The sequence below is a fragment of the Brachionichthys hirsutus genome, chromosome 7, assembly GCF_040956055.1.
Source record: "Brachionichthys hirsutus isolate HB-005 chromosome 7, CSIRO-AGI_Bhir_v1, whole genome shotgun sequence".
Classification (NCBI taxonomy): Eukaryota; Metazoa; Chordata; class Actinopteri; order Lophiiformes; family Brachionichthyidae; genus Brachionichthys; species Brachionichthys hirsutus.
In genome coordinates this window covers 14,584,751-14,605,709 of record NC_090903.1, presented here as the reverse complement: position 1 = coordinate 14,605,709, position 20,959 = coordinate 14,584,751, and the positions used below count along the sequence as shown (strand labels likewise).

Here is a 20,959-nt window from a genome sequence, read left to right as displayed (position 1 = left end):
ATAAACTACCTAAAATGCGTAGGCTCCAAATGGAGGCACCCAATGTTCTTGTTAGCCAGTTGTTTGGTGAAGCACAGGATCAAAATGCGTCTTTTTATCGGTTCAAGCAGACCGATAATAAAACGCTTTCTTTCTTTTCTCCAGGATGAATCACACTTGTGAATTAAGGCACGCGTTTTGTACATAACGTGTAAATAAGGAAAAGGTGTGATGAGTTTCAACAGCTGAAGCCCACTCGCTCCGCTCATATCGATGTTGCTCGTATGTCTCTTACATCACCTGAATCTTGCTGTACTTTCTTAGGAGGTTTTATTTATTCTTTTTAAACCTTTAAAAGGGTTTGTTAAATGAGGGCTGTTGTTGTTCTGAAGACGATGTGAGTTTTTAATCAGAGAACCAACCGTATGAGACAGATCCACAGATATATCTGCCAAGGTTTCATGTTGTTAATAGTCCATAAGTACAAAGAAAAGACTTAGAAAAACACGTTTAACTATATTGTCATTTAGCAGTCTCTGTGGTGGTAAGTTACGTGTACATGCTCAAATTGAATAAATTCAGGTTTGGGGCTGGAAGCTCCACACAGCACAAATCTTCTTACGTCTGTTCATTTACAATTTATCACATTTTTGCTTTCACGTAAAACAAAATGCTTCTTTTTTTTTGGGTCACAAAAGGGTAATCAACAGAAATACTGTGAGATTGGTACTTTTAATTTACATAAATTACATATAAACTGCACTGGATTTCTCAAATTAGAATATGCTATGAAAACGACAACTTATTTTGGCATTTCAATTTAAAATATGTTATTAAGTCCATATTTATACGGGGCTCTTACAACATAATGAAAGGTTGCTTGTGGGATGAATAATAATGCATCCATCCATTCACCCTGATGGGAAAAGGTTCAAGACCCGGTTAAATAAAAGAATACTCTCTATAGCACAATATTGTAGTACCGGTACTTATACAATGGTATTTTCGGCAGTCAGTCAGAAACTTTCCACTATGTCTGAACAGGACAGTTTCAAAGACTAAAAATGTTTGCCCCTGAGATAACAAATGAAGAACTGCTCTTCAATGACTGAACACATTCTATCAAATGCAAATGCAAATTCTTAAAGAATAAATAATAAAAACTAGATAGGCGCTATTTACTGTGGCGGAAGAAAAAGAGCCTGGAAAACAAAACTCGGGGTTAACTGTCCCTGACACAAAGTTGCCGCCTTCGCTCCCGCTAATACACGTGATATCTTCCCGTTCCCTGATTGGTCGCTTTAAAAAACGTTCCTTCATCTCATTGGTCTGTTTTGAACCGCGGCCTCTGTTGTATATTCAAAAGACTAGCAAGCGCTCCGGTAGCGTCCTTGTACAGACAGAGTACAGGAGACACAAAACGAGGCGTTCAGGTGATTATTGAGCGTTTTATCAGCGGTTGTGACACGATGCGAATAGTCGGACATTTGGATAATGTAATGAGAATATAAAATAGGTCAGTTGCCGCTAAACGGTGACGATTTGGCATTAGTTAAGCGACCGTACTTTGGCTAGCTCTTCCCGTGACGAAACGGTCAATGGCTCGTCAAAAAAAAAAAAGGAAAAAAATGTATTTAACATTTAAAATCACGTAAAAGAATCAACAGCTGTGAACTGAAATCCAGTGTGGAGATTTTAAATATCTGCAACATTCGCTTACGTTACTTTGTGAACGCCAACTTCCACTGGTGTCACGGCTACAAGCTTATTAGCTCATAGCTAAGCTAAGGGGTAAATAATTGAATTAACATTTCTCTCCCTGTTAAGATGTCGATTTAGGCCATTCACGGCGTCATGTTAAACTTAGCTTCTAAGTAAAGTACCTTCATGTCATTTCCTCAAAACGTACTAATACTTGTTTTATTTTTTAAAGTATACACTTAAACGTGTAGATGTTCGCTGAAGCTGTTCTACGACGGTTGGAGAAGCATTATTGATTATTGACGGCATGTTGTTTTTCGTTTCAGGCAAAAAAAAAAGAAATGGACGACTACTTGAAAATAGAGAAAATTGGAGAAGGTTGGTCAACTCGTTTTCTGGTCTTTGTTTAAAGATGGCTTCCATTGATTCCTCTGGTTTGTTGATATTATTAAGGTAGAAATGTCAGCGCTGTGTCCTCCAACATCATGATTCTGTTTAGACCAGGAGGGAAAGGATCCCAGAGCGTGATCCTGAACAAACATCCTCCATTTTGGAGATTGTATCCACAATAGATCAGGAGCTAAATAAAATCAAAATGTTATCATTTTGATTTTGAGGCTTGATCCTGCTGGACTGACCTGGACCCGCCCTGGGGGGGGGGGGGGGGCCCTGGTGGCTTGCAGCACTCCCTTTTACATGTTAGAATCTCTTCTGGCAGGTACCTATGGGGTCGTCTACAAGGGCCGGCACAAGGCCACAGGGCAGATCGTGGCGATGAAGAAGATCCGCCTGGAGAGCGAGGAGGAGGGGGTTCCCAGCACGGCTGTCAGAGAGGTCTCCCTGCTTCAGGAGCTGAAGCACCCCAACGTCGTACGGTACGTTAGCGCTTCCGCGGCCTCGGAGAAAACCTGTCGGGGACAATATTCGCCTTTGTGTAAAGTACAAACATCGACTTCCTTTTGTACGGGATTTGCGTGACGTTTCGGGGTACAGGGATACGTTTCGTGTAAACATCAAACCAAATCCTTAAAATGCACAAACACAACAGGAACCTGCATCAACGTGTGCGTTTCTGTGTCCAGACTCCTGGACGTCCTGATGCAGGAGTCGCGGCTCTACCTCATCTTTGAGTTCCTGTCCATGGACCTGAAGAAGTACCTGGACTCCATCCCCTCCGGCCAGTACATGGACCCCATGCTGGTGAAGGTGAGGGTTCAGATCTCACCCAGAGTAGTGCAGCCTGTGTTTAACGTGTGTGTTTTTTGTTTTTTTTAACTCTTTATTGTTTAATGTGTGTTCTCTATTATTTATCTGGTTACAAATGACCTCTAGCAGGCCGACTGTTAGAATAAATGAACCAATGAAATGGTTCCTCATCCTAATCCCACGTATTCTGTTCCGTGGGGATCCAACTGGGGTTGCGTTTATTTAAACCGGCGCGCTGGACCGTCCGTCTCGTAGCCAGAACTCTGAGCGCCTCGTCCTTCTCCACCTTTCAGAGCTACCTGTACCAGATCCTGGAGGGCATTTACTTCTGCCATTGTCGCCGAGTCCTCCACCGGGACCTGAAACCCCAGAACCTCCTGATCGACAATAAGGGGGTGATCAAACTGGCCGACTTCGGCCTGGCTCGGGCTTTTGGCGTCCCCGTCCGGGTCTACACCCACGAGGTGAGAGTCCGTCGCCGCTCCGCCGGGGTACGGCAGACGGGTTCTGTTCATCCCAGAGACATCTGGTTCCTCTCCAGGTCGTGACTCTGTGGTACCGGGCTCCGGAGGTCCTTCTGGGTTCAGCCCGGTACTCGACACCCGTGGATGTTTGGAGCACCGGCACCATCTTCGCCGAGCTCACCACCAAGAAGCCTCTGTTCCACGGAGACTCCGAAATAGACCAGCTCTTCCGGATCTTCAGGTTTGGCGCGCCGACCGATCGCTGGAACTCCAGAGAGAACCTGAACCCGGTTTCCGTCCGGCGTGACGAGTCCCGTGTTCCGTTTGTTTCCAGGACTCTGGGGACCCCGAATAACGATGTGTGGCCGGATGTTGAGAGCCTCCCAGACTACAAGAACACGTTCCCTAAATGGAAGTCCGGAAGCATGTCCTCGCTGGTGAAGAACCTGGACAAGAATGGCCTTGACCTGCTGGCGGTAAGAGCAGCGGCTCGGGGTGGAACTCGGCACGCCTCATCATGATGGTGACGCGCGTTCTGTTTTAGTCCCGACTAGAAGGAAAACCGTAAGAACTGATGAACACTAAATGAGCGGAGCCTCCAGAACGGGCTGAAGTAACGTTACCACTCGTCTCTCTGTCGTAGAAAATGCTGACGTACAATCCTCCCAAGCGGATCTCTGCCCGCGAGGCCCTGACCCACCCTTACTTTGAGGACTTGGACAAGTCCACCCTGCCTTCCGCCAGCATCGACAGGATCGAGTCGTAGACGCAGCGAACTGTCGATCTGTAAATACTTTTGTGTGAAGATTATCGGAGACCTTTCAGTTGTTTTGTCTTTTCTACGACTTTCAATAAAACTGCACTTTCTGGGACTTTCAAAACTTCGTTGTTTGAACTTTTGACTTTTTCCGCGACGTCTTGAATGCAACGTTTAACCGAAGCTGATTTCAGATGAAGCAAAGTAAGCATCCAGTGTGTCGGAGTAGCAGCTTTTATTCGTACGTTTGTCTTGTGGGACATTTCTAATGTACGTGGAGAACAAAATAATCAAAGTCGACAGCAGTGAAGAAGGTTTACCAGGTCAAAAATACACAACCTCCGAACGTTCAGCCCGAAGCTGGAAATCGTGAAGAACTTCTGAAATCCGTTACTTGAACTGGACGCTCGCCGCAGATTCTTGCTTCAGTGGTCGAACATTTAGCATCGCTTCTAATCGCCGTCCTCCAGCAGGAACTCGCTGATCTCCTCTCTCATCTGAGACCTGCGGGATCAAATGCCTCGCTTCTGATTGGCTGTCTAGCAAAGATTCAGGCGAGGAACCGCCTAAATGAAAGCTTTTCTCCTGACCTCCGCTGCCTCCTCTGAGCCTCGGACCGGATGTACCGCGGGAGGTGCTCCAGCGACGACTAGAAGCAAAGCGGGAAGAAGAAGAAAACTTGATGGGACGACGTCCCCCCGTTGTCAGAGACGTCCCGTACGAGGCGTCCACTCACCATGTCTTTGACGGTCAGCCGACAGCTGTAGCACAAAAGGCTTTTCAGATCGTCCGTCTCCGCTGCCCTGTGATTTAAAAACACCGCTGGGACTCAAAGGCATCGCGACGGGTTCAGGGTCTGACATGAACGCGTGGGATGGTTTTTATTTAGCAGGAAATGCCGAGTTATTGCTAAAACACGGTTTAACAGTATAATTGTATTAATATCTAATGACGTTCACGTTCCAGAGCGGCTCGTTGGCGCGACTTTACCCGCCCAGAAGTCACTCCACCCTCACCTGGCAGGAGAACAGCAGCCTCCCCCTCCCCCGCCTTCTGCGCTCCCACAATCCTCTGCTCTTCCGGAGGAGCAGTCCCCTCTCGGGGTCTCCAAGGCGCTCCGAGTCGCTCCTGGACGTTTGGCCTGGGAGAGCCGCTCTGAGAGGAGCGTGGCTTTGAACGCTGAAGCATTCTCTAGGGGGGGGGGGACACACACACACACCATGTACAATCCACACATTGACTTGAACCATCTATGTGAGGTTGTTTTTTAAACATGCACTCACCTGCCGCGGTGGCGGCGTCCAGGCTGCACATGCAGAGCAGACACCTGCTGCTCCGGCCGGCAGCCGAGGCGCTCTCACCTGCCGCCTGCAGCTTCTCGCCGGTCCTGCGGGACGGAGGGTTCCATTATGAGGGGCTCCCAGGGCCACGACATACCGTCCCCTGCGGAGCGGAAGAGCGACGACGCGTTTGTGACTCCGTGCCGACCTGTAGACGGTGCTGACCGTCGAGGGGAAGTCGGCCTGCAGTCTGGTGACGAAGCTCTCGGTCAGACGCTGGATGCTGGCTTTATCTGGCGTCTGCGGAAGAACACGAGATCACGACAGCCCGGGGGGGGGGGGCAGGGACCCCCTCCGGACGTTGGTGGGTCTCACCTTCGTGTCTAGGCCCGGGGTGAAAACCGAGGCCACCTGAAACATGCGGTTGTAGTACGCCACTTCCTTCGCAGAGTAGTCCCTCATTGGCCGGACTAGTATTGTGTCCCCGAACCGGGAGTCTGAGAAGCCCTGCTGACCCGGACGCACAGATACGAGCTTCAGAGGACGGCGGTTCTGCTACCGTCTTATTCACACGCACACGCACACACGCGCGCACGCACACACACACACACCGTGTCCTGAGCGAGCTGCGCTCCTCTGCCCAGCGAGATGCTGCTCAGCAGCTTGACGGCCAGTCTGGTGCAGTTGTCTCCCAGCATCAGCTTGCTGTAGCCCTCGGTGCGAGCGGTGTGGACCAGCAGATGCAGCCTGCGAGGGGGGGGGACACAGCCGGGTCAGGACGGGGGGGGACCGGACCGGACCTGGCGCCGTGTTGGGCGCACCTCAACGTGTTCAGCAGGTCTTCTCTGGCCGTCAGAGTTCTAACAGAGCGGATCAGCTGCTGCAGCGATGCTGTGTGGGCCCCCCCCCCCACCTCAGGCCGGGGGGGCTCCTCCGGTTCCCGTGCTGCCAAACTGCCCCCGCTCTGGATGAAGTGATCCACGGCTGCTTTGTACGCGCCGGCCGGTCGCTCTGAAGGCGAAGGGACCGCCGTTACGACCGAACCGGGAAGATCCAGGACCTGAGAGGAGGTCGGATATTAGCAGGGCTCCCATCTGGGGGTTTCCTTCCCAGTACAGAGCCCAGTGGCTGAACTGGGAAGCAAACTGGTAATAATTCAGACGCATCCGGCTGCTGAGGCGAAGGAGAAGCCGCCATCGCCATCGCCTCCGCACCGACCTGCTCCAGAGGCACGATGTGGAAGGGGAAGCCGGTCGCTTCGAAGACAGCCTGAAGCTGAACCGCCGTCCGCCTTCTCTCCTCCGCAGACCGACCCACAGCCCCGCCCTCTGGGGAAAGAGACGCACGGAACACACCGCCACGGGACATGTGTTCTGTGTTCACATGAGGACACGCCCCCCCTCGACCACGCTACGCTTACCATCGATGAAGACGATGCCCGGCGAGAATCTCAGCTTCTTGTGAGCGTTCTGGCTCAAACCCTGAGAGGAAAAACAAACAAAACAAATCAGAACAAAAGGTTCTGTAGCACCGATACGATAGCCTGGTTCTGTGGTTCTCCGTTTAAAGGCACCTCCTGGACTTGACTGAGCATCGAGCAGGAAGAAGGACCTCCAGACACAGCCAGCAGCACCTGCAGCCGGGAACAGACGGTCACGCCGGTCCAGCTCGGACAGAGGGAATCCTCATTCTAGCGCTACCTTCTCTCCGGGGAACAGGATCCTGTGTTTGCCCAGCACGGCTCTGAACTTATGAATGAAGAATTCCTTGAAGCAGGCCCTAAGGCGGAGACAGGAAACATCTGCAACAGCACATCCTGCATCCTTTGATCTTACGGATAAAACGTAAACAGGAGCCTCACCTGCAGTGCGCGTCTCCGGCTCTGATCACCACAGCCGCCGGCGCCTCTTTGCATTTGACGCATTTCTTGGAGACGCTAAAACACGAAGGGATTGAAAGCCACGCTCGCGTGAAACAGCACGTGATGACGAGCACGCTGATGCAACGACCTACCTGGGCAGGTGCGCGTGCTCCAGCTGATCGCTGTAGTCCTCATCCACCTGGCACATCGTGAACAAGCTAGTTTATCTCTGTGGTCTACAAGGCGGATTATACTGACTACCTGACGTCACTCAGAGCCGGCAAACGTTATAAAGCTTCCGTAAAACAGCACCGATTACTCGACGTTCTGTTATAACACCTGATGTTTGTCGGCGAAGCCTTCGTATGTTGTTTCTAAACTTGGCTGTGGCGCTCGTTGATGACGCAAACAGTTTTTTTTGTATGGTTGTAAAGCAATAGAACATTTAATTACTGCCACCACATGGCAGGGAGTGGAACTAACTACAATTCAGATTGAAATAATGACTAAAATGAATTTAAAAAGAGCAATTACAAAATGTATTGTTATACAGGCCTTATCTTATAATTATTCAATACTTATATCCTGTTAATAAAACACAGAAAAGCTGAGACTGTCTGTAAATAATCTTTAATCATATGATGTCACTCTATATCAATCAATCAATCAATCAAATCTTTATTTGCAGACACAATGGTCCAATTAAAAAGCACACATAACATCCTCCGCATCAACTTCATCCACTTTATGACATTAACTACGTGCCGCACAACAGAATTCTGGGATTGTAGTTTCACAGAACAACGCAGTACTTAAAGTAACCGAGGAAAAGGACTACAACTCCAAGAGAACAACGCGCGCGGAGGGCTTTTGTTGTGGCCTCGCCTTCGCGCACGAGCGTTCAGTGACGTTCGACTCAAACCGCTGATCTGACAACCAAGTGGATGCAGCGATCCACGTCCTCCGTGGGTTTGTAGATCTACCTTTTTTTATTCGGGTCATCCTCGAGCGGACACGAGCGCTGCTCTAAATATTTACTCTCCTCCCAGCATGCCTCCCACGCCCACGGGAAAGTAATGTTTTGGGTCATTGAAGATGACTTTATAATGAGAATATCGAAACGCCGCCATGTTCGCTCGGTGTATATTCAAATACGGCTAGCACGCTAGCTAAACGCAGTTTGAACACACGGACTGGTTCCTCTTCCGCGGCTCCGTGATGGCGATGTTCCGAAGCTTTGTCTCGGCGAGCTCGCATCTCCGCCAGCAGCAGCAGCAGCAGCCGCAGCAGCAGCCCAGCGGCGGCTCCGGCTCGCTGGCTGCCCCGGCCGAGGGCATCGAGAGCCAGTTCTCTTGTCCCATCTGTCTGGAGGTCTTCCACAAACCCGTCAGCATCGCCAGCTGCGCGCACACGTAAAGTAGCTTCCTGTTGTTGTTGTTGTTGTTGTTGTTGTTTGTGGAAGTTTCTCCGGTTCTTCCAGCGGTTGTTGTCTCCTTAAGGCAGAACGGAAACATGTGATGACGTGTCTGTCCAAATCTAACCCCAAACCTTTAATAATGAAGCAAAATCTAGAAAGATTAGCCCGATTTATTTTAACTAAACAGATCTACAGAAATCAATCTTACCTATCTGGATCGTTGTGATCCACACACATTTAGGTGTGTGTGTTTGTATGCTTTTATACTTGCATTGGCATTTATTTCTAGATAAATTTGTCAAACATTTTATGTTTCGTAATAACAGATTTTATAGTTATTTGATCTATATTTTGTTAAAATCAGAAAACACAGCTACACTGGACAGTATATTAATAATATTCAGTTATTCGCATCATGTTCTGGGTATGGGACGGTAACACCTGCCCCCCCCCCCCCCCCCCCCCACACACACACACACAGGTGAATGAAAGACGCTTTTGATCACAAGAGAACAAGAAAGACGCTCAGACTTCAGGAAGCTTGACTTTTATTTTTAGTTAAAATAAAGCGGCTGTTTCTGCTCCTGCTGCTGACGGAGACGGACAGAGACGGACAGAGACGGACAGAGACGGACGGAGACGGACGGAGACGGACGGAACTCTGAGACACGCCGACTCCGACGCGGTTCCTGTCGCCGGTCTCACGGTCGCAACGTAACCCGTTCTACCCCCGTCTGCCGTCTCAGGTTCTGTGGGGAGTGTCTGCAGCCGTGTCTCCAGGTGACCTCGCCCCTCTGCCCCCTCTGTCGTGTGCCCTTTGACCCCAAGAAGGTGGAGCGCTCCTCCAGCATGGAGAAGCAGCTGGCCTCGTACAAAGCGCCCTGCAGAGGCTGCAGCAAGAAGGTAGAGACGATGGCAGAGAGTGGGTTGCGTTTCATTTAGTGAGACGAGGGTGATCCAAATAAAAGTTTACTTTTAAACACGTCTTAAAATAATAACGTCTTGGTGAGGCGGTCTGATGAACCATGAGCTGCAGCTTTCATGATACAGAAACCCCCCAGAACGAAATGCTACATTTGGCAGAATGATGATTTGTGTGTGTGTGTGTGCGTGTGTGCGTGTGTGTGTGCGTGTGTGTGCGTGCGTGTGTGTCTCAGGTGGCTCTGGTGAAGATGAGGTCACATGTCACTTCCTGTTCCAAAGTACAAGAGCAGCTCGCCAACTGTCCCAAGTTCGTTCCCGTGGTTCCCACCTCCCAGCCTATCCCGAGGTACGGAAGCTAAAACGTGCTAACGTGCTAACGTGTTCAGGTTCCCGTTATCACATTAGCATAGATCTCCCCGAAATCGCATTCAGCAACTCCATTTCCCATGATTCCTGGCCTTAGAGCTGCCTGTATAACCCGACCAGAACCAGCTTAACGTCTTCTGTCTATGCGTGTGTGTGTGTGTGTGTGTGTGCGTGTGTGTGTGTGTGTGTGCGTGCGCGTCCAACATGCAGCAACATTCCCAACCGGTCGACGTTCGTGTGTCCGTTCTGTGGAGCCCGGAACCTGGACCAGCAGGAGTTGGTGACGCACTGCATGGACAACCACCGTAACGACCCCAATAAAGTGGTGAGACACGATTCTGAAACGCAAAGTTCACCTCACTGACCCAGCCGGTTCTGACCCAGGAGCCGGCTGCCGGTGTGTGTGTGTGTGCGTGCGCGTGTGCAGGTGTGTCCCGTGTGTTCGGCCATGCCGTGGGGCGACCCCAGCTACAAGAGCTCCAACTTCCTCCAGCACCTCCTCCACAGGCACAAGTTCTCCTACGACACCTTCGTTGTGAGTCCCCCCCTCCGATCGTTCTTAGGGTGCTTTCACACTGCCAGCCGTTTGCTCCCAAAGGAACCGAGTCCTCTTGGCGCAGTGTGAAAGCACCCTTAGCGAGCCTCGCTCCCTCCGGCGGAACCTGTAGAGAGAAATGTTCTGCTTGTTGTCAGGACTACAGCATCGACGAAGAGGCGGCGCTGCAGGCGGCCCTGGCTCTGTCGCTGGCGGAGAACTGATGGCAGCCCCGGCGCCGTGGGATCGTGCTCGCCAGCGGACTCGCCTGACCCAGCAAGATTCCTGCCGTCTCTCCGATCCTCTTCACGACGTTTTTTTTTTTTGCTTTTTTAACCGATGTAGCAGTCGCGGCGTCTTGGAGGCGTGTCCTCTTTCTTCAGCGAAGAGGACAGCAGGAGACTTGAAGCTCGGCGTGGAGCTGCAGCCGTGACGGACGCTCGGCGATCACGCCCATAACGAGTCAGAGCGGCGACACGACATCACGAATGTTCAGACGTTGGCGCTTCGTTGGCATCTGGATGGATCCGTCCAGAATGATCCGTCCAGAATGATCCGCCCTGATTGATCCGTCCGGAATGATCCGTCCAGATGGATCCGTCCAGGTGGATCTTTGGACGTCGGCGCAACAGAAACCAGAAAGGATGGAAGCGCCGGATTTTGTCGTTGCCTGGAATATTTTTCTGCCACGATAGACAACTAAAAAAAAGAAGAGATTTATTTTTTGGAGAAACATTGGACAACTTGAATCGCTGTCGACACACAAACACACACACAAACACACACGCACACACACACACAGAGGAGGATTAACATGCGTGTTTCCCATTGTTCCACCGATAGATGGCAGCGCTGAAGCACGCAGAGCCGTGATGAAACGCACACACACACACACACACACACACACGTGGAGGTCAGGCTTCGTGGAGGCGGAATGCATTCTTCATTTGCACTTTAGGTCACTCAGATCTTTTTTTTTTATGACAGTTGGAACTCTATTTCTATTATTTTAACAACGTTTTTTATCATTTTGCTGAGATTAAATCTGTGTTTTAACCAAACAAAAAGGAGCTTTTCAAAGACCTTGAATTGTAAATGGCGTCAGGGATTAGAACTCATTTGGTAGGAAACGTCCAATGAGTCCAACGTTCTAATATTTGTTTTCTGATGACTTCCAGGTCCAGTTTGTAGAATTTAGTAGCATCCAGAGGTTTGAAAGGTACCAAGCTACCCCCCCCCCCCCCCCATGTAGATATAAAATCCTCGTTTTATTATCTGGATCCTCCACACTGGGCCTTTCCTTTATGGGCTGCATGTGCCGTGGGCTTCCTCCCATTAATGTGTGTGTGTTTGAAATACTTTGAATTCACTGTGATTGTGTTGTTTTTTTCTGTCCCACTGTGAGGGGACACAAAGTTCGTTAGGGTAAAAAAAAAACTACTTTGCATTGGCAGAATTGACTCTTTAAATGACCTCAAGTAATAAACTTCTTAGGATTGATGTTAAACGTCGCGGTGAGACGCTTTTAATTCCGTCTTAGTTCTAAGGTTCAAGTGGAATTAAAGGTTCCGGCCGAACAGGAAGCTGATTATTTATCATTTCCTTTTCGTAGCTTCTCTGTAATGTCCGATTTCACGCCAGGATTTTTTTTTTTTATAAAAATCGTCATTCCTCATCATTTTGTGTTTTTCACTTCCATTTGATCGTCCTGGTAAATGTGCGTCTTCTGCTTTGTGGCGTGAATTAGCTTCACGTCCGGTCTGAACGCTAAATCACAGGAAAGAAAGGAAACAACAACGACAACAACAACTCTGATTTTAACTCCAGGAGCCCGTTTTTCTTCTTCTCGCTTCTTCAGAACGACTCGACCGCTGTGAAACCCCGATAGAGGAAGCTTTTCACACACACGCGTCTTGACAGGAGCTAAATCTGGCGCTGCTGTCCTGTATTACTGGCGCAGCGCCGCCCTCATGCCGAATATAACAGCGTTCCGTGTATTTATAGGCCGGCGGGAGCCAGAATAGCATCCGTGCGCGTGCGTCGGAAATGAACCTGCGTGACTGGACGGGAGTTTTTAGACCTTGTTCCACGCACGGTTCCTATTCATAGTATTCCATTACATCACAACAGAGACGTTCCGCCGGCAAACAACAGGTGCGCCGAGCCGTGCTGCAGGTGTGCGTCCGCCGGAAAGTGCGGTTCGGAGAGCGACAAGCTAGTCCCTCCAGATCGAAAAAGAAAAACATCCTGAAAAAAAATCAGGTGACCGATGACTTTCTCGTTCAAAATAAAGAAGGTCGAGCACGATGTTAGCAAACGCTTGTTTATTTTCACCCATTCGATTAGTTTCGCTCCGTATTTTGAGAACGGCAGCAGAAGATTGATCAGCAGATTGAAAACGTTGTGATTGTTGAGCAGCAGCGAAACCAGCCGGAACGTCTGCGGCTGCTTTGAATTCATAAAGACTATAAAAAAAATAAAAAAAAACATCTCCCTTCATCAAACCTGCGTCGACATCACGTGACCCGAATCCAAGCAGCGTCCTCTGAGGAGGCCGTCAGGACGGCGGGCAGCCGGCCTCCTGATGCCTGGCCAGCAGCGAGATCCGGGAGAAGGTCTTGAGGCACCGGGGACACCGGTACCGCTTCACGTCCGAGTGGGTCTGGAGGTGAGCTCGCAAGTTGGACCGGTCGGCGAACGCTCGGCTGCAGTGGAGACAAGAGAACGGTTTCTCTCCTGCGGGAGGGAAAAACCGAGTCAGCGGGAACGGGTCAGGGGTCAGGGGTCGGGATCCCGGACCGCGGGGAGGCGGATCGGCTACCTGGACGGCCCCGCCTCTGGACGGGTGTGCGCGCTCACCTGTGTGCGTGCGGACGTGTCCCTGGAGCAGCCACGGTCTGGAGAAGGCTTTGCCGCAGACTTTGCACACGCACGGCAGCGTGTGCGTCCTGACGTGCATCTTCAGCGCCCCCTGGCTCACGTACTGCTTCTCGCAGAACTTGCAGCTGAAGCACTTCCTGCCGCTCTGGAGCTGCTTCGGATTGGACAGAGCCGAGAAGCCCAAGCGGTCCCTCCGACAGCCCGAACAACCCGGGCTCTCCTCGCCGCCGCCGCCAGAGGGGACGGCGGGGAAGAGGGCCAGGAAGGGGAGGGACGAAGGGAGGAGATCCTCCGTCCTCCCGTGGATTTCCACGTCCGCTTTGGTGCCGGATTCTCCAGGGTTTCTGCTGCGGGCCTCCAAACGGCGGCCGGAAAAGGAGGGCGGGGAGGCGACCGGAGGAGACGGAAGGTGGCGTCGGTCCGCTCGGAGAGAGAGAGGACAGGAGGAGGCGGAGGAGGAGGAGGAGGAGGAGGAGGAGACAGTCGGCGCCAGACCGTGATGGTGGTGGAGGCTGGACAGCGGGGAGTCTTCACGGGCGTCTGGGGACAACATGATCACATGGTCTATTACCGAGGGGACGCCTTCACCGGGGGACGGACCTGTTCGTCTTTCACCGGCTGGTTAATGTTTGTTTGTTGTAAACGTCTCAGATCTGGTTTTATTCTAACACAATAATAAGTTTCGAAACGTGAAAGATGGTAAATTGGGAGGGGGCTCACTTTAAGGGAACAAATGGGGGGGGGGGGGGGCTGCTACAGGGACTCTTGAGGCTTCTAAATGGGGCCCTGCATGGTCTCTCAAGGACCCGGGGACAATGCTGGAACTCTTTGGGGACAGATTTCACACCTGCTGAACAAAAAAACCACGTTTTGTTTGTGGTCATACAAAACCCGAGGGGGGGGGGGGGGGGGGCGGAGACGAGTGGATGGATGGAAGGAAAAACTGTGAAAAGTTGTTCTGGTTTAAAATGTTTGGCAAAATAAATCTTTGGCTCCAAAATGTTTCGATTCTTAATGAATCTTTAATTTGATCTGGAACGACACAAGTTAATGATAAAAGTCATTAAAGCTCGCTTTGATTGATCATTTAAATAAATATTGTTGATATTTCTAGTTTGGCTTCGTTAAAATAAATACTCGAGTAAAGTGGAACCGGACTGGAGTACTTGATTACTCCTCCTCTCTTTGAGCGTCGACGCGTCTTACCGGCGGTCCGTGGATCCGGTTTCCCGTGGGTCGGTTTCTTGCCGTGACGTTTCTTCACCAGGAACGACCTCGGCATGCCGCCCGCCTCTTCCCGGGACCGGGAGCCGGTGCGGAGTGGCGGCCGGTGGGAGAGACGCCGCGCCGGGTCCACTCCACGCTGGCGCGCGGGCAGCTGCGCGCATTCTTCCACTGAGTCGCGGCGGTCAGGTGCGAGCCAAAGGTCACGTGGGGTGCTTTCCATAGACATCAGTGTCTACAAGTGGACCGGGGGGGGGGGGGGGCGGTCTCTGCGCGTCAATCACTACACCCCAACAAAACAGGTGTATGAATGGCGCTTTCCACGGGCGCACCGCGGCTTCACAGGGTGGGGAGAGCCCCCCCCCCCACACACACACAGACCCAGGGGCGTTGCTAGGCACAGCACAGTCAGAAGAGGCACAGCAGGCAACTCTCCAAATACCCAAAAGAACTGTTCCATGATCCATCGTGTCTGTCTGTCTGTCTGTCTGTCTGTCTGTTACACAAACTTTATAAGCTCAGGCGTGATTCTGAACTCAAACCTCCACCAAAGCCAAACATTCCGAAACTGGTTGTCAAGGAAAGTTATAAAAAAGTGCTGCTTCAGTGTCCTGATCCAGCTTTATCAATATCTAACTTCAATACAACAATTATTCCAGAGACGAATATGAAAGTGAACGTTTCTTTATTGTCGTGTGATTGATTACAGGAGACGTTTAACGACCGACTCGACGCGATTCTGCTTGATCGGATCGTTTGTTTCACGGCGACTCGCTGGGTTTAAATATAAATTCAGAGACGCGTCCCACATCTCAGCACGCCTGGTGCTTGCTCTCCCAGCCGGGTCTGGGCGTGGCGTTCACCTGGTACTTGGCCGGCTGGAGGACGACCCCGAACTTGCCCTCCAGGCTGGGCAGGCAGTGACCCGGCGGCACAGAGAGGGTGAAGCGCTGCAGGATCCAGGACAGGAAGAGGAAGAGCTCCATCTTAGCCAGGGCCTCCCCCAGACACACCCGGACCCCGGCGCCGAACGGCAGGTAGCTGGGCGACGGGATGATCAGGCCCGTTCCCCGGCTGTTCAGGAACCGCCCTGCAGAGGGACAGCGGACAGGGTCACGAGTTCGGCGTTTGCCTATAGGCACCGCGGCACGGAGGCTTCCTCTCACCGGGGTCAAAGGTCTCGGGGTTTTTCCACTCCTTCTCGTCGTGGTGCAGCGACCACAGGTTGACGATGACTCGGGTTCCTTTCCTCACCGTGAAATCCCCGATTCTACACAGAACCAAAAGGTTTCCACGTTTGCAGCTTTGAGATCTCCATGGCAACCGGCGAGGCTCCCGGCAGCACAGCATCGGTGTTGCTCACCTGGTGTCGCTGAGGGCCACGTGGGGGATGAACAGGGGGGCCACGGGACGAATCCGTAACACCTCCCTAATGGTGGCCTCCAGGTAGGGCAGGCTGCCTCTGTCGCTGAGCTGGGGGCACCGGTCCAGCCCCACCTTGGAGTCCAGCTCCTCCTGGACACGCCTCTGAATCTAAGCACAAGCACAGGAGTAGAACGGGTCACGCCCCCCCCCCCCAACCCTGCCGCCCCCCCCGTACCTGTGGCCGGTGGATCAGATAGGTGACGGCCCACTTGAGCACGGTGGTGGTGGTCTCCACGCCGGCTCCGAAGATGTCCCCCACCGTCATGAGGACGTGGTCGTCGCTGAGGCCCACGGACTCGGCGCTGATCTCCGCCGTGTTGTTGTTCTCGGCGCTGCGCTTGGCTCTCAGCAGAGCGTCCAGCAGGTCTCTCTGGACGTGGTCGCTGTAGTCTGCCTGGGGGGGGGCAAAGACACACAGTGAGACAGAGCCGGACCCCCCCGACAGGGAGGCCGCCGGGCGCCGTACCTTGTGTTCGTCGTATTCCTTCTGCAGGAGCTTGTCTCTGGTGGAAACGCACCGCTTCAGGAGACGCAGGTCGGCGTTGGGAAAAACCTGAGACGGGTCAAATAAAGGTCAAACGATGAAGCCGAGTCCCCCCCCCCCCCGGCGTCTCCCCGCTCTGTCCTCGTGCCGTCTACCTGTAACCAGGGGAAGATGTCCACCAGGCTGTCCTTCGCCACGGTGTCCACGATTCCCTGGCTGTAGCTCAGCATGGCCTCAAACTCCGGGTCTCCTCGGTGGTAGGAGGAGTTGAAGCAGAGCGAGCAGATGACGTTGGTGACGGCTCGGGTCAGCTCCGGGGACAGATCCAGGGCGAGTCCGCCGGCGGCCGCCTCGGACAGGACGCCGCACAGAGACTGGGCCTCGGCGCAGACTGAGACAAAGACGGAGCTGCGTTGCTAAAAGGAGCGGGCAGCACTTATACGCTGCGAGACGCCCCCGTTTGTCCATCAACACACACACACACACACACACACGCACACACACACGCACACACACACACACACACACACACAAAAGCCTTCCTGTCGCTGCTGCAAATACTCGCCAGAGGAACATAATTAATCCGCAGCTGAAAATAGTCCCAAACAGTTGAACGTTCCGCCTCCGGAGGAGCATTTGCTCAAACTTTAACTTTGCTCTGCTCTTTTTTCCGACTTGAAAGAACGACAAGCGTCCCCAAACATCAAAGGGCTTACCGATCTTCTCAATGGAAGCAGAGCCTTCCCCGAACATGCCCAACGCTCCGTGGACTATCTTCCTGTGGAATCTCCACGTGGCGCTGTAGTCTCCAAACGCGATGTCTCTCCCTTCTCTGGTCAGAACGTCTGTCGTAACCTTCATCACGCGGAGACGGGGGTGGGGGGGGGGGAACACAAACACGATTACTGCTACCAGGAAGGAAGGGCAATGTCAGTGATGAGGAGGTATACCAGCGATGAAGAGGTATACGCACACTCCTGGGTCTCCCTGCAAAGATCTTCCCCTTCTTCAGCAGCACCTCTTTGGCGTGTGCGTGCTGGTTGACGACGACGACGCAGTGGGAGCCCAACATCAGGGAGTACGTCTGTCCGTATTTCTGCTGCAGGTCCTTGAAAAGCACGTGAGGAGGTTTCGGGCTTCGCAGACTCAGCAGACTCCCAATCACCGGCAGCGACGGGAGGCTGGGGGGCTCCCGGGGGCCGTCGGGAGACATCCCGATGAGCTTTACGCGCAGCAGCAGCAGCAGCAGCATCAGGCCCACGGCCAGAAACAAGCACAGGCACAGAAACCAAGGCATGTCGGCGGAGGGGGGGGGAGAGAAGAGAGGAGTCTCGATTCAGCGGAGGCCAAGCATCGCAGGGAGGAGCTGCTGCAGGGAAAGGCTTTTATGCAGCTCCTTCAATGTCAAATCCTTGACCCGATATTTCAGGCTGCGCCAATTCAGACAAGATAAGATGAAACTGGATTCATGAAATCCTTGCAGAAAAACCACGACGGCACGAATTCGCGTCACGTGGACACGTGCGGGCGGAGGAACGCACGCCGCTGTGACGGAGTTTTGCTGATTATGCGTGTTTTTTATACGGTGTGGCGGCATTCAATGCAGGATTTGACACACGAGCGCTTTTGCTGATGCACCTGCATTGATCGGATGAGATATGGTTGATTTATCATTTGTATTCAAGTCTTTGTGATTTCATTTAATGGTATAAACGAGAGAGAACTGATCTCACTCTGGATTAAAGGATTGATTCTATAATTATTTCCCCACTTTGTCGATCAACCGTGCATAAGCTGCTATTGTTATGGAAGAAAATGCGACATTTTGACGCGCACCTGGACGAAGTGAAATTAGGAAAATCAAAGATGCACCATCTTTGATTTTCCTAATTTCACTTCGTCACTACACTTGGAATATTTTTCCCTCTCCAAATTTCAATCTGACATACATTTTAATCAAACCTGTTGGAAATTTGGGGAAAAGGAGGATGTATTTTGGGTCGGAATAGCAGATCCATTTAACTTTTGGTGGAGATTGATAACGTGGAAAATCCAGGATTTCATTTTCAATTTGACAAGTAAATTTAAATTAAACCCATAAATCCATCACATTTAAGTCTTCTTTTAATAGCGTTGGTCTCTTGTCTGCATTGAATTGTGGTTACAAGCTTTACTTTGGAAATAAGGTACGGCTTTTGCGAGGCGATCGCTTTACGTCTATTTTGACCCGCCGCGCGCACCGTCGTTATCCAAAACAGAACAATGGCTGCGGCAGAGACGCAGCCGCGGTTCGGCCAGTCAGTCAAAGGTCTGCTATCCGACAAAGTGGGCTCCTGTAGCGGGGACGTGATCGCGCTGACCCGCCAAGTTCTGAAGGGATCCCGTAGCCAGGAGGTAAAACGATGCGGTTGATTTAATCACGTATTATCGCTGTTGCTAACAGGCTAGTCGCGTCTAGCTAGCTAAGACGGAAGAACAAACGGAAGTAACCAGCGGCGTAATTTATTTTCAAAGTAAAAGCATTTGGCAAAGGCTTCTACAGAAGGGATTTGATTCTGAAACGTTTCCTCTCGGTCTAATTTTCATTAACATTTTAATAACATTTTATCGATTTGAACAGTCCAGAATTACTGATGACAACTAATCCTATCTTTATATTTGTTTCCTCCAGCTTCTGGGCCAGGCAGCAAGAAACATGGTCGTCCAAGAGGACGCCATCCTGCACTCTGAGGATGTGAGTGTCAAACCCTGCAGGGATTCATCTTGATATGGATTCAGATTATGCTCCACCACTTGGATGTGGGGGGACGACGACTAAATGAAGTAAAAACAGTTTAACATCACTATAATCTGTGTTCCAGAGCCTGAGAAAAATGTCCATCATCACCACACATCTGCAGTACCAGTGAGTAGCACACCTGGACCGGAACATTTCTCACCGTCCACCATAATGTTCTTATTTTTATTTTCTACAAATCCTGTTTTTTTTGAGTTTTCCACAGAAAGATGATTTTTAAATTAAATCTCGGCCTCGTCGTTTAAACTGGACACGTCACGCTACAATCGGCTTTTTTTTTTCTCCTTTTGTCCAGGATGTCATTTAAAGGTTGAAGTAGCTCTCAGTGCTGATGGAAAGATGGATGTTCTTCTATTTTCAAAATATAGATAGCATCATATCGGCTCAAGTACAAATTTGTAAAAACTTTTTTTTCTAACTGGCATTGAATATCGAATCTCTCCCTCTCTTTGACTCTAAGGCAGGAGGCCATCCAGAAGAAGTAAGTCTAGACTCCACATGATGTTGTTGCTTTGGTACAAACAGCTGACGTCGCTGTCTCAGCAGTCAGCCATAACACGCACTGGTTACGTACACTGACACGCCTTTGCCCCGCCCCCCCTTCTCCTCCTCCAGTGTGGAGCACTCGAAAAACCTGCAGGACCAGCTGAGGCATCTGCTAAAGTGATGGAGCAGCAGCAGGGGGTCCTCAGGGCTCTATGTTGGGACCCTTGGACAATGAATTTTGTCGAACAGACTGCAGGCCGATTGTTCTTGTCTGATGGAAGTGATGTGTTGCTCTGTGTCTAACACAAATTCAGAATTCTGAAAAAAAAATGCATTTTTTTTTTGTAACATTTTTTTTTACTTTATTTTGACTCCTTGTGATTTCTAGTTTTAGTTTCACCGGTTGAGAGGGAATTCATATCAGCAGAAAAGACATTCTTCTCATGAATGGAAGATTAAATTGGGGAAAGTTTCGCAGAGATGGAGTCACCAGCCCTCGCGGCTCTTCATCAGAGTGAAGATGAGGAACAAAAGAACAAACTTATCAGCGGCCTGAAGGCCAAACAGCTGCGTGACCCTGACGGCGTCCGTGAAGCCGCGCTGCCAAGTCCCGTTACATAATTCTGTACGTGGTCCACAGCGCTGCGTGTGTGTGTGTGTGTGTGGGGGAGGGGGGGGTCCAAAACCGCAGCCCACCTGGAGACGTACCGGCCTTCGGCAGATATGTCTGCAGACGGATCCCGGTCTGGTTCTGAAATGTCGGGACGCTACTTAAACAATGTAAACTCATCGTCAGCTTCAGGGATTGCAAACTGCCAAACGAACACCTGTTGGTACCGGATGAAAGGCGACGCGTCCTACAGGAACGAGCCAGTTCAGAGCTTAGCTTGGGTTAGCATTTAGATTGAAATAGTGTGTGTTTGTGAACATTTTGTTTTCCCATATTTGAGGTCTTATTTATATTAATAACGTTCTTGACTTGTTTCTGTATCGATCGATTCATATAAAGTAAAACTTTGTGACACCTTTTTACTTCTTTTAGTTCAGGCCGGGTTTCTGTGGCTACATTGTCCTCGAGTGAAATATGAAATGAGTGTTTTCTCTCCACACCACCGGGGGCTCCAGCCTTGAGCCTGCACGTTCTGACAGCTCGTCATCTTATCAGAGCCCGGA

At 51.0% G+C, this 20,959-nt stretch overlaps 5 protein-coding genes across 5 annotated transcripts; 3 read left to right on the top strand and 2 right to left on the bottom strand.

The window, feature by feature from the left end:
• Positions 1 to 2,012: 2,012 nt before the first annotated feature.
• Positions 2,013 to 4,158, top strand: cdk1 (cyclin dependent kinase 1). The gene is made up of 7 exons (XM_068741129.1): positions 2,013 to 2,058; positions 2,399 to 2,555; positions 2,763 to 2,886; positions 3,180 to 3,350; positions 3,428 to 3,591; positions 3,685 to 3,826; positions 3,994 to 4,158. Exons 1-7 carry the CDS (start codon positions 2,022 to 2,024, stop codon positions 4,114 to 4,116), a joined length of 918 nt encoding a protein of 305 aa, XP_068597230.1. The 5' UTR covers positions 2,013 to 2,021; the 3' UTR covers positions 4,117 to 4,158.
• A 175-nt stretch (positions 4,159 to 4,333) lies between these two features.
• Positions 4,334 to 7,612, bottom strand: ctu2 (cytosolic thiouridylase subunit 2 homolog (S. pombe)). The gene is made up of 15 exons (XM_068741111.1): positions 7,401 to 7,612; positions 7,249 to 7,323; positions 7,088 to 7,166; positions 6,961 to 7,020; positions 6,808 to 6,868; positions 6,606 to 6,715; positions 6,209 to 6,447; positions 5,999 to 6,134; positions 5,763 to 5,894; positions 5,596 to 5,687; positions 5,391 to 5,494; positions 5,124 to 5,298; positions 4,844 to 4,910; positions 4,698 to 4,756; positions 4,334 to 4,611 (listed from the first exon to the last, which is right to left on the bottom strand). The coding sequence occupies exons 1-15, from the start codon at positions 7,454 to 7,456 to the stop codon at positions 4,560 to 4,562; spliced, it is 1,497 nt and encodes a 498-aa protein (XP_068597212.1). The 5' UTR covers positions 7,457 to 7,612; the 3' UTR covers positions 4,334 to 4,559.
• An 854-nt stretch (positions 7,613 to 8,466) lies between these two features.
• Positions 8,467 to 10,714, top strand: LOC137895640 (E3 ubiquitin-protein ligase RNF166). The gene is made up of 6 exons (XM_068741130.1): positions 8,467 to 8,660; positions 9,412 to 9,568; positions 9,823 to 9,935; positions 10,166 to 10,280; positions 10,383 to 10,490; positions 10,649 to 10,714. The coding sequence occupies exons 1-6, from the start codon at positions 8,467 to 8,469 to the stop codon at positions 10,712 to 10,714; spliced, it is 753 nt and encodes a 250-aa protein (XP_068597231.1).
• A 2,098-nt stretch (positions 10,715 to 12,812) lies between these two features.
• On the bottom strand, positions 12,813 to 17,800 carry cyp17a1 (cytochrome P450, family 17, subfamily A, polypeptide 1). Its single transcript, XM_068741671.1, has 11 exons — positions 17,477 to 17,800; positions 17,220 to 17,358; positions 16,659 to 16,894; positions 16,486 to 16,572; positions 16,195 to 16,413; positions 15,958 to 16,127; positions 15,761 to 15,864; positions 15,416 to 15,684; positions 14,577 to 14,733; positions 13,350 to 13,910; positions 12,813 to 13,226 (listed from the first exon to the last, which is right to left on the bottom strand). Exons 1-11 carry the CDS (start codon positions 17,798 to 17,800, stop codon positions 13,048 to 13,050), a joined length of 2,445 nt encoding a protein of 814 aa, XP_068597772.1. The 3' UTR covers positions 12,813 to 13,047.
• Positions 17,801 to 18,765: 965 nt separating this feature from the next.
• On the top strand, positions 18,766 to 20,784 carry borcs7 (BLOC-1 related complex subunit 7). Its single transcript, XM_068741127.1, has 5 exons — positions 18,766 to 18,897; positions 19,175 to 19,237; positions 19,365 to 19,408; positions 19,761 to 19,781; positions 19,916 to 20,784. Exons 1-5 carry the CDS (start codon positions 18,766 to 18,768, stop codon positions 19,965 to 19,967), a joined length of 312 nt encoding a protein of 103 aa, XP_068597228.1. The 3' UTR covers positions 19,968 to 20,784.
• The last annotated feature ends 175 nt before the right edge of the window (positions 20,785 to 20,959 follow it).

What these genes read in the sequence shown, in the direction of transcription:
- cdk1 (XM_068741129.1), top strand. Translation starts at nt 2,022, where the DNA reads ATGGACGACTACTTGAAAATAGAGAAAATTGGAGAAG. An exon ending in AATAGAGAAAATTGGAGAAG is followed by an intron (nt 2,059 to 2,398) that starts GTTGGTCAACTC and finishes CTCTTCTGGCAG; the next exon opens with GTACCTATGGGGTCGTCTAC. An exon ending in CAGCTCTTCCGGATCTTCAG is followed by an intron (nt 3,592 to 3,684) that starts GTTTGGCGCGCC and finishes GTTTGTTTCCAG; the next exon opens with GACTCTGGGGACCCCGAATA.
- ctu2 (XM_068741111.1), bottom strand. Translation starts at nt 7,456, where the DNA reads ATGTGCCAGGTGGATGAGGACTACAGCGATCAGCTGGAGCACGCGCAC. An exon ending in GCCGGAGACGCGCACTGCAG is followed by an intron (nt 7,167 to 7,248) that starts GTGAGGCTCCTG and finishes TCTCCGCCTTAG; the next exon opens with GGCCTGCTTCAAGGAATTCT. An exon ending in GGCTGCTGTTCTCCTGCCAG is followed by an intron (nt 4,911 to 5,123) that starts GTGAGGGTGGAG and finishes TTTAAATCACAG; the next exon opens with GGCAGCGGAGACGGACGATC.
- LOC137895640 (XM_068741130.1), top strand. Translation starts at nt 8,467, where the DNA reads ATGGCGATGTTCCGAAGCTTTGTCTCGGCGAGCTCGCATCTCCGCCAG. An exon ending in ACCTCCCAGCCTATCCCGAG is followed by an intron (nt 9,936 to 10,165) that starts GTACGGAAGCTA and finishes TCCAACATGCAG; the next exon opens with CAACATTCCCAACCGGTCGA. An exon ending in TCTCCTACGACACCTTCGTT is followed by an intron (nt 10,491 to 10,648) that starts GTGAGTCCCCCC and finishes GCTTGTTGTCAG; the next exon opens with GACTACAGCATCGACGAAGA.
- cyp17a1 (XM_068741671.1), bottom strand. Translation starts at nt 17,800, where the DNA reads ATGCCTTGGTTTCTGTGCCTGTGCTTGTTTCTGGCCGTGGGCCTGATG. An exon ending in TGCTTCCATTGAGAAGATCG is followed by an intron (nt 16,895 to 17,219) that starts GTAAGCCCTTTG and finishes TCTTTGTCTCAG; the next exon opens with TCTGCGCCGAGGCCCAGTCT. An exon ending in ACACGTCCGCACGCACACAG is followed by an intron (nt 13,227 to 13,349) that starts GTGAGCGCGCAC and finishes TCCCTCCCGCAG; the next exon opens with GAGAGAAACCGTTCTCTTGT.
- borcs7 (XM_068741127.1), top strand. Translation starts at nt 18,766, where the DNA reads ATGGCTGCGGCAGAGACGCAGCCGCGGTTCGGCCAGTCAGTCAAAGGT. An exon ending in CCATCCTGCACTCTGAGGAT is followed by an intron (nt 19,238 to 19,364) that starts GTGAGTGTCAAA and finishes TCTGTGTTCCAG; the next exon opens with AGCCTGAGAAAAATGTCCAT. An exon ending in CAGGAGGCCATCCAGAAGAA is followed by an intron (nt 19,782 to 19,915) that starts GTAAGTCTAGAC and finishes CTCCTCCTCCAG; the next exon opens with TGTGGAGCACTCGAAAAACC.